This window comes from Microchirus variegatus, assembly GCF_963457635.1.
Source record: "Microchirus variegatus genome assembly, chromosome: 21".
NCBI classification, from domain to species: domain Eukaryota; kingdom Metazoa; phylum Chordata; class Actinopteri; order Pleuronectiformes; family Soleidae; genus Microchirus; species Microchirus variegatus.
In genome coordinates, this window is record NC_139822.1 from 11,199,795 (window position 1) to 11,213,845 (window position 14,051).

Genomic DNA, 14,051 nt, shown 5'->3' on the forward strand with positions numbered 1-14,051 from the left:
TATTTTTTAAACATTGTTAAAACAATGTTTTGATAATGAGTAGCAGTGCATCCAACGTTCCAGAGGGGGATCTGCACTTCTGAGAGCTGACGTGCTAATTACACCACTTCCAGGTACCAGGCCAATCACAAGACAGTTAAGAAAGCTCTCGTGGCTGGCCAATCGTAACACAGTTCTGTCTTCTGGTGGTGAGATTTCGGTCTGAAACAGTGTGGCTGACGAGAGCTTCAGTGAGGAGAGATTTTGATCGGCTCGTTTACAGCAACTAGGAGGTTTTTGACCATAAAAACAAGTAAACCTATGTAAGTAGACCTCTCTATGGGAGCTTTAACTATTGAATCTTCACAGACAGACTAAATTGAAACCTTACAAAACTAATGTGGCATCAGTAGGGCGTCCAAAAATCTCTAACAATGAGCTTGAAATTTCAGCAAAGTTGCTAAATCTACTGGACATTTTGTGTGGACTAGAGTGGTGTGGACTTCAAGTATTCTCAGCAGCACAAAGAAGCTCAGGCATTGCAACTAAACTTTTACTTTTTATTATTTTAGTTACATGGCTTATCTTAGAGTTACTAGGTTTTTCTCCAAAACTAAGATTATTTTGAATCCACCAAAAAACTGCTTGTGTGTGTTAGTATCTATTTTACTCGCAGGGGTTCCACAATGCCATCTGTTCTGAAGAGCGAGTTTATTTATACCTCTCTTATGCAACATTTTGAAGCTGGCAATAGCACTACACAACAGTCTGCTGCCGAGTGCCATCTCCTCCAACACGAGGGCCTGGTTCAGGAAGATTTGGGCGCAGGACTGTGCATGCATAAGTCCTGGTGTCTTTTTTTGGTCTTTCTGAAAATGGAATGGATATATTTGCGGAATCAAGACGGAAATGCCAACAGAATGGTATTAATAGTACTGTCACAGTGAGCTATTCAGAGATTCAATAAAAGACATTACATACAAGATATTGCATCTTCATGCGTAAACATGGGCATGTATCTATGTGCCGACATGTACAAAGTGCTGTTTCATCTCTGTTGCAGCCTGTGGTCATGTTAGAGAACAATCATGTAGTTAAAAATGACGGTAACCCTGTGGGTGACGCTAAAATGAAAATCAATTGAGTCCTGTGGGGAGCAGGAATGCGATCAATACTTTTCATCAGAGCTGGCCCAAGGCATAAGCAAACTAAACAGCTGCTTAAGGGCCCCCGATATTAAAGAAATCTAGATATTCAGTTCAGTTATTTGGTTATATTTAATTTATTCATTCTTATTTTTTTGTTATGTTTCATTTTCTACGCACTCCTGTCAAAATTCCTCAGCTCCACTCCGCTCACATAGCCTGGCACACTACCGTTCAAAAGTTTGGGGTCACCTATACAATTTTCTTGTGTTTTCCATTAAAAGTACATTTTTCATTTTTACATCAAAAGAGTTGCACAATGAATAGAAAATATAGTCAAGACATTAAAAAGATGATGATTTTATTTTGCCCTTCAAACTTTGCTTTCGTCAAAGAACCAGCAAATCTGTTTTCATACACAATTGCACAAGGGTTTTCAAGGGTTTTCTAATAATCCAACAGCCTTCTAACATGATTAGCAAACACAATGTACCATTAGAACAATGGAGAGATGGTTGCTGGAAATGGGCCTCTATACACCTATGTACATATTCCATTAAAAACCAGACGTTTGCAGCTAGAATAGTCGTTTACCACATTAAGAACAATGTATGTGAGTGTTATACATTAGACATTTCTTAGTGTATATACAGTACAGCTTCCTCTTGCGGTTCAAGAGGAAGCTCGGGTACCAGTGGTGGTAGAAGTACCACAGTCTCAGAACCATAACACAACTATAATTGAATGAATGAATGAATGAATGAATGAATGAATCGTTTATTTCGGGCATGACAAGTAATCAACATCTGCACACATCAGCATTTACATTCATACGAATGACCGAAAGGGACAGCGGGAGAAGCAAAGCTTATCTAGTCCCGCCCCCATTACCCAGACAATTTTATTACTTCTTTTTTTTTTTCTATGTTAACTTTCAACATTTTTGACGTCGCAGCAACAATAGCATAAGGCTGCAGTTCATCTCAAGGCAGTCAACAGACTACATGCACGGCCGTACATGTGTCCCTGTCGAACCATCACGAGCGATCACAGTCTCGAGTTGTTGCATCGGTTCCGCCGATTTATTCATCCTATTAATGCAATGTACATTTCAATCAATAACAGTGAAGCACTAGTGGTGGTGGGAGGGGTAACCCCCAAATCAAATTCAGCTGAGGGCCCTTTAAAGGCCTCGGGGGGCCAGATTACACTTTTGGACTGAAAGGCCAAACACAGACTCAAACCATGGATATGTAGGCAATTTGAAATTATTCATGAAGGCCTACACATCAAAAAGAAATTGCACTGGCACCAAAATTGCCTCACAATGAGGCCTACAATTATATACATTGCAATAACAGCCTAAAGCAGGAGACAGTTACCCTCTAAAAACGTAACATTTTCGCCGCCGCTCCCATCGCCACCCTCGTCCCGAGGCGAATCCGTGCGTGTGCCGTTCTCTTCATCACACAGCAGTCCAGCCCCCCCGAAACCCGAGCAACAGCCACTCCTCGCATGCGGCCAACCACGGTGAATGACTTCTCGCTGCTGGTCATCCAAGCCAAGGGTTCAAAGCATGTGTAAAAAGTAGTAAAGGCTTAAGTAAAATGTAAAATGATTTTTTTCCCATGTTCACATTTGTACTCTTGTATTTCATAGTAAAAGCTCAGCATTTAATTTATTATCCAAGAGTAGAAACGATGAAGTCGTAGTTGATTCTCCAGGCCCCAGGTTACTGTGTGTGAAGCTGTGTTTCTCTTCATGTTCCCTCATGCATGCACGACTGCACGTCTGTGAGGTTATATAATATGTTAATGCAGATTTCTTTGTCTGTGTTCTTACATGAGAGAGAGTGTGTGAGAGAGAAATACAAGCAATGGCACTGTGATTTCATGTGTGCTTCCTTCAGTTTCCTCACAGCTCAGTGATTTTATTTTTTCTTCATTTCCTTTCTGCCGCTCTGACTCCACTGCTTACTGCTCTTTAATTTAATCTTCTTAGTCGCTTGTGATTTCCTTCTATAGTCATCACCTCACTCCATATTGGCAGTGAGGACAATTAATGTTATTTGTTCTTAACTTTATCAATATGTAGATTCTGTTAAAGAAGGGCTGAAAAATATGTGATTGCAGTTTTTCTGATAGATATTGTGATTTAATTTAGCAGTTTATGTCGTAATGTAAGTAGAAGCACTTTTAGAACGTTTAAGAACAAACCGAAAAATAATTAAATAATTAAAACATTTTTTATTTTATTGTTTGAAAATACACTTGTTCTACTCACTGCCTGATTTGTTATTTCCGCAGTGGTTTGTTTGTTGCACTTCTGACCATGGGCGGGCCTTAGGAAGCTGCCTGCTGATTGGCTACTGAGTTAATGATGTCTGGAACCCTTTCCTCAAGCTTGTATCTAATGTTTATAATCGGCCAAACATTAGATACTTAAAATTGTAAGTTCCAGACAGACGGCGACTCTGGGACTACAGAAAAATTAGATAAATCATATTGCAGCCTTTTCTGATTTGTTATAAATTGAGATGTTAATCTGAAAAAGACCGTTAAGCTCCATTCCACTTAACACTTAAAAGTTGTTAAAACTTACTACACATTGTGTGTATCGAAGTTGTTGTCCACCTAAATTGCATTTTATTTTATTTTGATGAGTGCCGCATGCACAATTAGTCTCAACTGCAATATGAAGCTAACTTTTAGTGATGTACAATATCTTCAGTCTTTGTGTTTCTTTACAAGATTCTGAGTTGAAATGTTCAAGTTCAAAATAATTAGTCATCTGTGCTTTTTCTTAAAAATAAAAGACTCTTTTTGTTTATTCCATAGTTACAATTGCAATTGCCCTTCAAACACAATGCACAGCAATATTTTTGATGTAAACATTTCTGATGGTGAATGCAGGTTTTCGTTCATAATTATGTGACAGGTTGCATGCTAATGCTTGTTTCCTGCTGTGATAATTACTGGTTAGTGATTTAAATTATAACAAACAGCAGGAAGAAACAGTCACTGCTAACTGGGGTTAGGGTATGTCACCTAGATTTTCATTCCAAGAAAATGTGATCAATTGAGTCATTTCTGAACCGCCGTCATCTCGCCAATTCGCATTTGCTAATGAGTCTATAAACTTTTTAAGGACCGTTAATTACACTAGAATTAGAATTTGTTATTTTTGCACCTTAATTAGTGAATTTAACCAATCCATTTTACACACCAGCATTGATTACACCCAAGCCAGGTGAAAGAGCATTGGGCAGCACTTATGTAGCTGAGCCTGGGATTTAAACCGGCGTCCCTCTGGTTACAAGCCCAATTCCTTTTAATCTGGCTGTGGGCTGGACAAAATGTCTTTGGATGCACTAACAAACCCTAATGTAGTGTATCAGCAAATGCTTAAAGTGTAGCCTTGTGTTCTTTTAAAGAAAATATATAGTTCAGACATCATTGAAGTGTTTCGATTTTTGCCATCGTGGACTCAACAGACCTGTCACTTGCAGCCATTACAGTTGTTCACCATAGTAATTCAGTCATTATGTGTTAAACGTTGGGCAATAAACACATGAAAGACAAGACACTGCATGGACGTGAGATGTTAAAGGGGTCATATTATACCCTATTTCTCCAAGTTAACCTAGTTCCCTGGTGTCCTAATGAACATGTCTGTGACATGCTTTGGTCAAAATACCATAAGGATGAAGCACCACAGCAGTTCAATCATTCTGCCAAAACAGCCCTGTTCAAAACGCTCTGTTTCGTAATATCTCTATAGGTCCAAAAAAAAAAGTAAAACGAATCTTAAGGGACAGGAAATGACATCAGCCACAGAGGCTACTGGGAGCTAACAGCAGTTAGCATTTGGAAAAGTGATCATTTGCAGGCACATTGCTGTCATATATAACATGTATCCACTGGACAGATAAATCCTCTGAGACTGGAACTTTGTGTAGGACTCTGTGCTGCACTGTGGAGCCAAGAATAGAACTTTTTCACGGACTTCCGGTTTTCGGATACTGTTGCCCTCGCCAGCACTCTCGCATGTTCTACGGACAAAGCGGAGCTCCGCGAGAGCCTTTTTAGACCCACCCTTAGGGGGACGGGACCTCATTCCCAGAATGTAAACGTGTCCTCCATCTTTGCTAAAAGTGACGCTAACAAGATCAAGTGTCACTGTTGGGCATGTAACAAAAAAAAGAATGAAGATATTTCTCAAATCGGGGGAAACTGAGGTTGGGGAGCTAAATTTTTCAAAAATACTTTCCCTATTCTAATAATACAAAGCTAAATGCAAGGTGGTGAGGTATTCCTTTAAGGCATAAGCGAACTAAGCCCAATAGTGTGTGGAGAAAATTCAGTTCAGTTGTTTTTGGAGTATATACAGAGGCTACAAGAATGTGCAATATAGAGTCTTATATCCTTTTTTTCAGCACAACCTATAAGCAATGTGATGTAAAACAAATTTCATTTTGGCCAACTACATACAGTTAACACACCTGAGCAAAATGTACCCAAAATGTTTCAAATCGGGTTGAATTTGTGAAATTTGGAAACTTGGAAACTTCACAGTTCAAAGTTCACTTGGCTCATTTTTTATGAACAAAAAGAAAAGAAAAATGGTCCCTTTCGCGACTATTGCTACTTTATATCAGTACTAAAAATGTGATATAAAAATTCATCAGAACTTTGACTCAACACATACTGTAAGAAAAAAAAACGCAACGTGCGCGTTAAGGGTTAAACTGGTTTATTTTGTTTAATTCAAGCTGAGTATCACCACACTTAGTGCTTCACTTTGAATAAGTGCAAATTAATACTAGGCACTCTAGTGTTTACTGCTCTCGAAGGTTAAAAAACAAGAGTGAGACTGGTTTGATGTAAATAACACAACTATAATTAATGCAGTTTATAGTGTTACGTGTGTATCAATTATAGTCGAGCACTAAGCAATAATAGAGGTCCCCATAAAGGCTTGGTCCGGCCCTTTCTGTCATTGTACACCATATAGCAGGGTACAGGGTGTGTATTACCTTGATGATGTGTAGGTTGTGTGTAGGTTCACACAGTCCCCGGCTTTATCTGTAGTTACCCAGACAAACGGCTTGAGAACGCTTTATCCATCGTTGCTTCTCAAAAGAAGTTGGAGTTTTTTGCACATTATTTGGGGAATTTTATGCATTCATTAGCATAATGGTATTCCAGTGTGAGAATGTGTGTAAGTGAGGTGTATTCTCTGCCTCCTTCTGTCTGCCACTTTAGCTGACATGAAAGCACTTCCATCAATGTAGGCCATGTGTGTGTGTCATTTATGTCTCTCCCTCTCACACACACGCACAAGCACACACACACACACACATTAGGCTAAATCCACTCTGTCCTCTGCTTGAACACACTTGTTGATTGTGTAGCACCCTGGAGTTCCTAAGTCATTTTTGAGACACTTCTGTTACCACAACCACTCATCTGCTTTGTTTTTCCCCATTTCTTCTGTCTGACATTTCCTCTCATCTTCCCCCTGTCGTTCACTCACTTCAACATGCCCCCCCCCCCCCCCCCCGTCTCTTCAGTGCGTCTCCTTTCTATCCACTTAATGCATGGATCATTTTTAACTCCTGCTTCTAACAAGTGAGGGGGCATTCCATTAGTGTTAATGCAGTCATGTGCTGCAGCAAATGTTGAGTGCTTTTAGAGCTTTGGCTGTTTTTTTTATGCCTTTTTTTCATACGCAGACATGTTTATTTTTAATGAATGCTTCTCTTAACGCCAAAAACAAAGTAATTAGTCCAGGCTACAATAAATTACAACCAGGTGGTGGTTTGACTTATTTAATTCACGATTTTCATTAAATTTCCCAACCGCAAGACCAAAAATGGCCCAGTTTCTAGACTGTTCCAGTCATTTTCACAGTACAGCTACAAAAAGACAGAAGACAACAATAGTACATGCTATAAATTGGACACAAAAGCACATAAAGCACCTCTGTCAACATTTACACCACATTTCAACATTTGTCCTGAGTCATTTGACCACCTGATCCTCAGATCGCAGAAACCACATCCCTGAGCTGCATGAACGCAATCCACCCATAAGACGTATGAAAGCGCATCCCAGCATTTCTTTTTCAAACTAAACCACTCATGCTTTAATTTGTTGCCACAGTAACACTGGCATACTCTTAATTTGTAAGTCTACCTTGTGTCTGCTCCCTTCATATCTTCAGGCCTTCATTCATCAGATCGCAGGACTTATTCCGATTATCAGTCCCAAGGGTCCGTACTGAGGAAAAAACATTTAAATATGCAGCTCCTTTTTCGGGCAAAACCAACTACAATATTGTCTGAAGGAACAGAACTTTTCGCGGACTTCCGGTTTTCGGATACCGCTGCCCTTTCCAGCACTGTCCCGTGTTTTATGGACAAAGTGGAGCTCCACGAGACAACAATTCCAGGAATTTAGCGCATTGTGACGTCCCAATCAGTGCGGAAGACAAAATCGCGTGTTTTATCTCCTGTACTTAGACTGAGGAGGATTTAAGGATTTAAATGATTAAAAAAGTTGATTTTGCATAATATGAACAGTTGTATTTAAAGTTGTCCACTTTGGGGCATGGTTATACCATGTCTGAATAAGGCCTTAGGTTGTCTCAATAAATAAATAAAGTAAATAAATCAACCCTGTATACATAAATCTGTTGAGCATATGGGCATATGGGAGCGTTTGTGTCTCCTCTCCATGAAATTGAATAAATCTCAGCTCAATTATGTTTGAGTAATCCTGCTTACAAACAGACAAATCAACGGAAACATCGGCCTCCGCGGTGGACGTAATAATCCGTCATTTACAGTCTTGGATGCAGCCGTACGTGATATTTTGAAACCCCTACACGAGCAGCTGTCTTAAGCGGTCCAATACTCTTACTGCCCCCGAGCGGAGTTGCGCTTTCCTCCTGAAAATGGCGTTTACAGCAGATCTTACAGTAGATTGTGGTATTCTCTCTGTCTCAGCCTACAGTTTTGTAATATCTGCTGGCTACAGAATGAACCCATTCTGCCAACTCTCTGCTACACTGGGGAGAAAAGAAAAATCACCAGCACTGTTTCCACCACCCCCAACCCCCCCCCTCCGCTGCATTTGCGTTGCCTTTTGCACAGCCTATTATCGCATCACTCGCAATACAATATGTCCTTATTGAAGCTTTCAGATGCAAATGAGAGCACTGTCGCCGTCTCTGTGTCCTGCTGACAGCTGTGAGGCCTGCTAACCAACCTCCTATAATTGCTGCTAATTGTTATTCCCCAAGCAGGACTCAGCAGAGCACTTCAGAACACCCAGCCCCCTGTTATTTGGACTGGAGGGGGGAGAGGCTGGGAGTTTGTGATGGCATATTATGGTGTATGTTTATGTCTTCAGACTGGTCGCTGTCCAGAGCTGGTGTTTATGTACAGTATGTCTCCGCTGCATTTACGTATGTAAAAGAATGTGGTCACACGCAACGCAGACCACTCCCAGATTTGTTGCGAGTGAGTGAATTTTGCTTCGGACACATCTGTCGTCAGGTGTCCACCATGTTCGTGTGTCAGCCCTTCTTGTATAGTAGGTAGAGGATAATGCATGAAAATCCGGTGCTACATCTTCTGCCGCGTCGGTGACGTTAGTTCACATCACTTCCTGTGGGCATGAGACAAAGACGGACAGACAGAGAGCAGAGACGGAGTTTATCCGTGTCAGGATGTTGACTCGCTGTCTGTCTCTCTGTGTGCCTGTCAAGCCTCTGTTTATGTGCTCTGACAGCTCTGACAGTGCAGCTGTCACACACACACACACACACATGCACGCGGTATGGGTTTTGACAGTCTTTGTTTATACAAAAGAGGCTGGAATATGACAGTGGGCATTGTGGTTATGTGGGATGTGCTGCAAACACTCAGCTCCTTCTTATGGGTGCAAAAATATGCACAGTCTCTGAGCAAGGTTTGCAGAGCATGGTCAGAAATAAAAAAAAAAAAGAAAATATCCAGCAGTTTTCTGAGTGAAAATGCTCGAGGCCAGAGATCAGAGGAGAATGACCAGACAGAAAATGATAGACAAAAGAAAACAAGTTATATAACCACTCTGTCTCTGAAAGAAGTGTCCAACTTTGACACCAAAAACCCAGGTTCATGTCCATATGCAAGTAGGATTAATTCAAACTCAACTTTGGAACTTGGAGTAGTGCTTGGAGTTTTTGGAAACAAACCATAAAACTGCCACACAGCAATATCCTGTCCTCACACAGCCTGGGCACCACCTGATTTAACTGAAGTAACAAAGTGTTGATGAGTTCACAGTCTTTTTTGTTCACTGACTAAAAGTATAATTTAGGCCTGTAGCTGTGCTGCAAGGACAGGCCTTTGAAGTAACACTGTAGCGGAGGACACCGACACTCATTCAGAGACCTGAGCAGCCATCTTTAAAATCAAAAGCAGCACATATCCATTCCACTTTCTTCTTTCTGTGCTGTTTTTTTTTTTTTGACGGTCTAGTATTTTATTTTTACACGTTTCCAAAAATGCACTGCAAACGGAAAGATAACTTAACTACCGTGGAGGGAAAGATGAAAAGATCAGTAGACTCGCTTGAAGCCTTTACCCGGTGTTAGAATTTCACATTAGAAAACGCACACAGAAGACGTCTGCAGAAGCGATCGTATCAGCGATGTATAATAAAAGCAACACATGCACTGAATTCTTGAGATTCTGGCGAGATTCTCCTGGCAGCTTCCTACAGTCTAATCTTTGGATAATTACGGATGGAGGTCATATTAGAACACGGCAGGAAAAGAGTGTACTGCTTCCTGCATGCTCAAGCCAGGCCCCATCTCCTACTGTTTTCTTCTTATGTAAACTGCACAACTTTGGACTAGAGACGGCCCCGAAACTCCCCGAAACAAGCCATATCCATCACAATGACTCCGAAATCCTGCATAGTTCTTTAACCCATTAAGGCCTGAAACGCCTGGAAAAAATGCTTCTAAAACCTGAGGTTCAATGCCTACTAAATGACTGATTTCTCAGCCTCTGTAGCAGATAGGAACACAATTTAAATATCTAACAACTAATAACTATTTTCAATTAAAAAACAGTAAGAAAATAAAGTAATATCAACTTGTGTCCTGTGATTTAGTCCTGATGGAGTGTGAAGAACAAGAACAGCATGTAATGACTGTAACAATCTGCTTCACATGTGACGGTGATAGTGCTTACAGCAGTGTGGCATCTGCAGGTAAATCCACTTTCAACCTTGGTACGCGGTTGTAAACACTCCGTCGATTACGGTGGTGATTCTCCATCTTCTGTCACTTTAAAAACCTTCAAACTCATCGTCGTTATCGCTGACCTCGTTGTCTTCAAACGTAATTATGTCTTAACCGTAAATCCCGGTCGATTTGTTCAGCGTGTTCAAAGTTATCAGCGACGACGTCATCGAAGCCGAGAAACTCCTCAAAATCACTGCCTTCAGAAATCTATCCGCTGTCAAACTCCTCCATGTTTGCTCAAAGAAATTTCAAAAACAATGTCTACAATTTAATACATGTTGAAATAGTGTATTAATAATTTTAAATGAAGAAAATCAACGACAAAAAAACCTGTAGTTGTACATGAACACCAGATTTCGTGTGTTGAATTTAAAATTGTAACGGTGTAACAGAGATTTAAAATAACGTTTGTTTGATGTCCAAAAACAGGCCAAAAAATGGAAACCAGGCCTTTTTTCTACTCTTTCTTCTCTAGTGACAAAGCCGCTGATTCGCCGGCTTCTTGCTACATCGCAATTGAAATTACCATAATGACCACATGTTGGCTTTGACATGCAACTTCTCAGCTTTCAGAAACAGCCGGAATATTTCTGATAGCACAAACGGTCGGTAATTACGGTGACGCTTGTGCAAACATACAAGGGTTTCTATATTTATTATTAACAAGGGTTAATTATAAATATAGAAATGTGCCAAGAAAGTGAAAGAAGATCCAAAGAAATAAAAACGCATTTATTTTATTTAAAAAAAAAAAAAAAAAAAAAAAATGTTCTAAGGTAATATAATAATATAAATGATCACCTCCTCTAAAAGTGTGCTTTTAAAACCTAGACATTAGCACACACCTGTGACTTTGTGTTTTTTGGCTGTAAAAAAAAAAAGAAAAGAAAAAGCAATCCGATGCCAGTGGAGCAATTCACCAAGCATAATTTGACAGTATACCCGTCTCCCCCAGATAACCGAAAGCTTTTCTGTCTGTCTTGTCTATTTTGCCAGGACGTTGAGATACGGACCAACGCAGCTCTGTACCTGCCTCAGATCAGTGAGCTGTTGAATCGAGTTCCCCGTCAGATGTTGCTGCTGCTGAAGACCAACGACTTGCTGAGGGGCATCGAGACCACTTTAGGGACCAGAGCCGCGTCCTCGTCCTTCATCAACATGTCCCGCTGCTGCATACGTGCCTTGGCCAGGTCAGAGTGATCATAGCCTTAAAATAAACTTAAGTCTTGTTTGCATGTGTGTCAGAGCTAAAGACAAACTAAATTAGCTAGTGCATGCTGGGAGAGAAAGGGTGTGTGAGGTTGTCACTCCCTGGGTCTTTTCTCTGCCGTTGTTCTGCTGACAGTGTTTGGGTTTTTTTCTGAATAAGCACTCCTCATAAAATATTAACCAGTGTTGTGTGGTGGTTGTGCCATTTAGTAATGTAATACAGTGCCACCTGTAGTGCCACCTCACTCCCACACCTCTGCGCCAGTTCTCTGTAAACACAGCTGCTCGTGTTCTCTGTGGGGAACCCTTTTTTTTTTTTTTGTCTTCACGTTCATATTCGTTTTTAGCTGACTCATCTTGTGCCCTTCACTGTGAGAATGAACATTTGCCCTCTAACAGGTCATACGGTGCTACCAAAATTCAGCCTGAGTTTCTTTAAAACTCCATTGTGTCCCAGTCCATCAGTATTCTAAATGAGACACAGTCTGCGTGTGAGTTGTAACGGTTGTTTTAATATATTGTGGCGCTGCAACTAGTGATTATTTTCGTAATTTATTCATCTCTCGAATATTTTTCTCGATTAAGTTTTAATGATTTGTTTGTGATATGAAGCAAAGAAACCAGAAAATATTAACATTTAAGAAGCTGAAAAATCAGAAAAGCTGCTGGATGTCCTCCTTTGTTGTCTGCTGTGTTGCGTTCGATCGTCACGCGACGAATCTCACGGACGCTGCCATTGGGCATGGCCCACACCCCGCCTACCAGGTAAAGGTACTGTTCTCAGTCCCAACAAAGCCTGAAGCAAGGCTTTATGATTCCAAACCGAACCATACCTTGATGGAAACATGGCATTAGAAGCTCAACCTAGAACCGACTTTGGGTGAATTCCAATTCCTTGCTTAACCCTCAATCTTAACCCTCAATCCATTTTCCGAGACCACCCTTAGGAGCAAGGGCTACCCAGAATGCATTGCGTGTTTTGACATAACAAAGATGCCGCCGCAAGCAGTGAAACGAGTACACTACAAATTAAGTATTTTATTTGTAAATAGAGATATAAAAATGATGAAAACCATTGTATTATCTTAGTGTAGGCCCATTTTATGGATTACTTACGTCATTGTTGCATAACATTTATTTTCATTTTACGATATTTTGTCAATAGCCGGCCAGTGTGGACAAGCGATCGTTTGCTATCGAATAACTGACAACCTAATAACTTGACTGACAAACGGATCGTAATAAATAATCCTGACGTAAATGTGTTCTTCTTCTTTTTTGGAGTTGACAGACTGGACGCAGCTTTCGCGTTATTCTGCCCCCCACAGTCTGAAGATGTATCTGCATTTAAGGGGTGTCCCATTTCTAAGTGACAAAATAACCCTCAACACTTGGTTTTGAGGGCCAGTTAAGATTAAGGGTTGAGCTTGAGGGTTAAGATTGAGGGTTAAGATAGGAATTGGAATTGGCCCTTAGTGTCTGCATGGGTTTCCCCTCATAAAAAGAGATGTGCTCTATCTTGGTCATCAGATGTATGTACAGTACAGGTAATGAATCGCTTGTCACTTGAAGGAAAAACAAAATGAACAGCGGTGGGATAAAAGTTATGTTTTTCTTGTGTAAAGATGTACTTAGATAAAATTATAAAGTAAGTCAGGGAAAATCTACTCTTGAGTAAATGTCACTGTTTTTTTTTTTTTTTTTTCAGAATCCTCGCTTTTAAAAATGTCACACAGTAGGGGATGGACTTATCTGTACTTGAAAATGTAATAAATTCTTGGTTCCAATGAGTGTCACAGTGTGTGAGAACTCCTAATGCTATAATACGTGTTACGACTGTATCTGACCTTTCCCCCCTCCGTCCTTCTGCTCATCTGACCCCGCACAGGCACAAGAGGAGTAAGGCTCGGTCCAGGAGGAAGCGTCTGCAGATTAAGCTGTCGGAATCTCTCACGCTGTGGAAACTCTCCCTGTTTGAACTGTTTTTGTGGGTGAAGGATTCAGTGCTGGTACATTGGCTCACTGCTCTGCTGCCTTTTGGCCACTGAGACACGCGTCAGCCTGGAACGTCAACAGTGGGCCACAACTGTTGGCTCTTGGCGATGGTAACATTTTTTTAAATGTACAAAAAAAAACACGCACACGCAAATGTGTTCTCGTCAACGTTTCTGTTTGTAACTCTGGATTAATACGAAGGCAAGAAGCTGATAACGTAGTAGGCCTCAAGATCACAACAATTCTCATGATGGTGCCATGTTTGTATATTGTTTCGTCAGTAAATGTCTTTTTTTGGTTTTAATTCAGGAAGATTATTGTCAGGTAATATTTCTCATATTCTATAATGATATATGTAAATATATATATATTTAAAGGTCCAGTGTGTAAGAATGAGTGACTCCAAGGCACTTACAAGGCTTA

General features: G+C 40.5%; 1 protein-coding gene across 1 annotated transcript in view; it reads left to right on the forward strand.

The window, feature by feature from the left end:
* adck1 (aarF domain containing kinase 1) overlaps positions 1-13,681 on the forward strand; it is a gene marked incomplete at both ends in the record, with an annotated part of 62,434 nt that extends 48,753 nt beyond the window's left edge. Inside the window, 2 exons of the mRNA XM_083907506.1 lie at positions 11,421-11,614; positions 13,522-13,681. Of these exons, the coding sequence (XP_083763632.1) occupies positions 11,421-11,614; positions 13,522-13,681 (354 nt within the window). The remainder of the gene's footprint in view (positions 1-11,420; positions 11,615-13,521) is intronic.
* Positions 13,682-14,051: the final 370 nt, after the last annotated feature.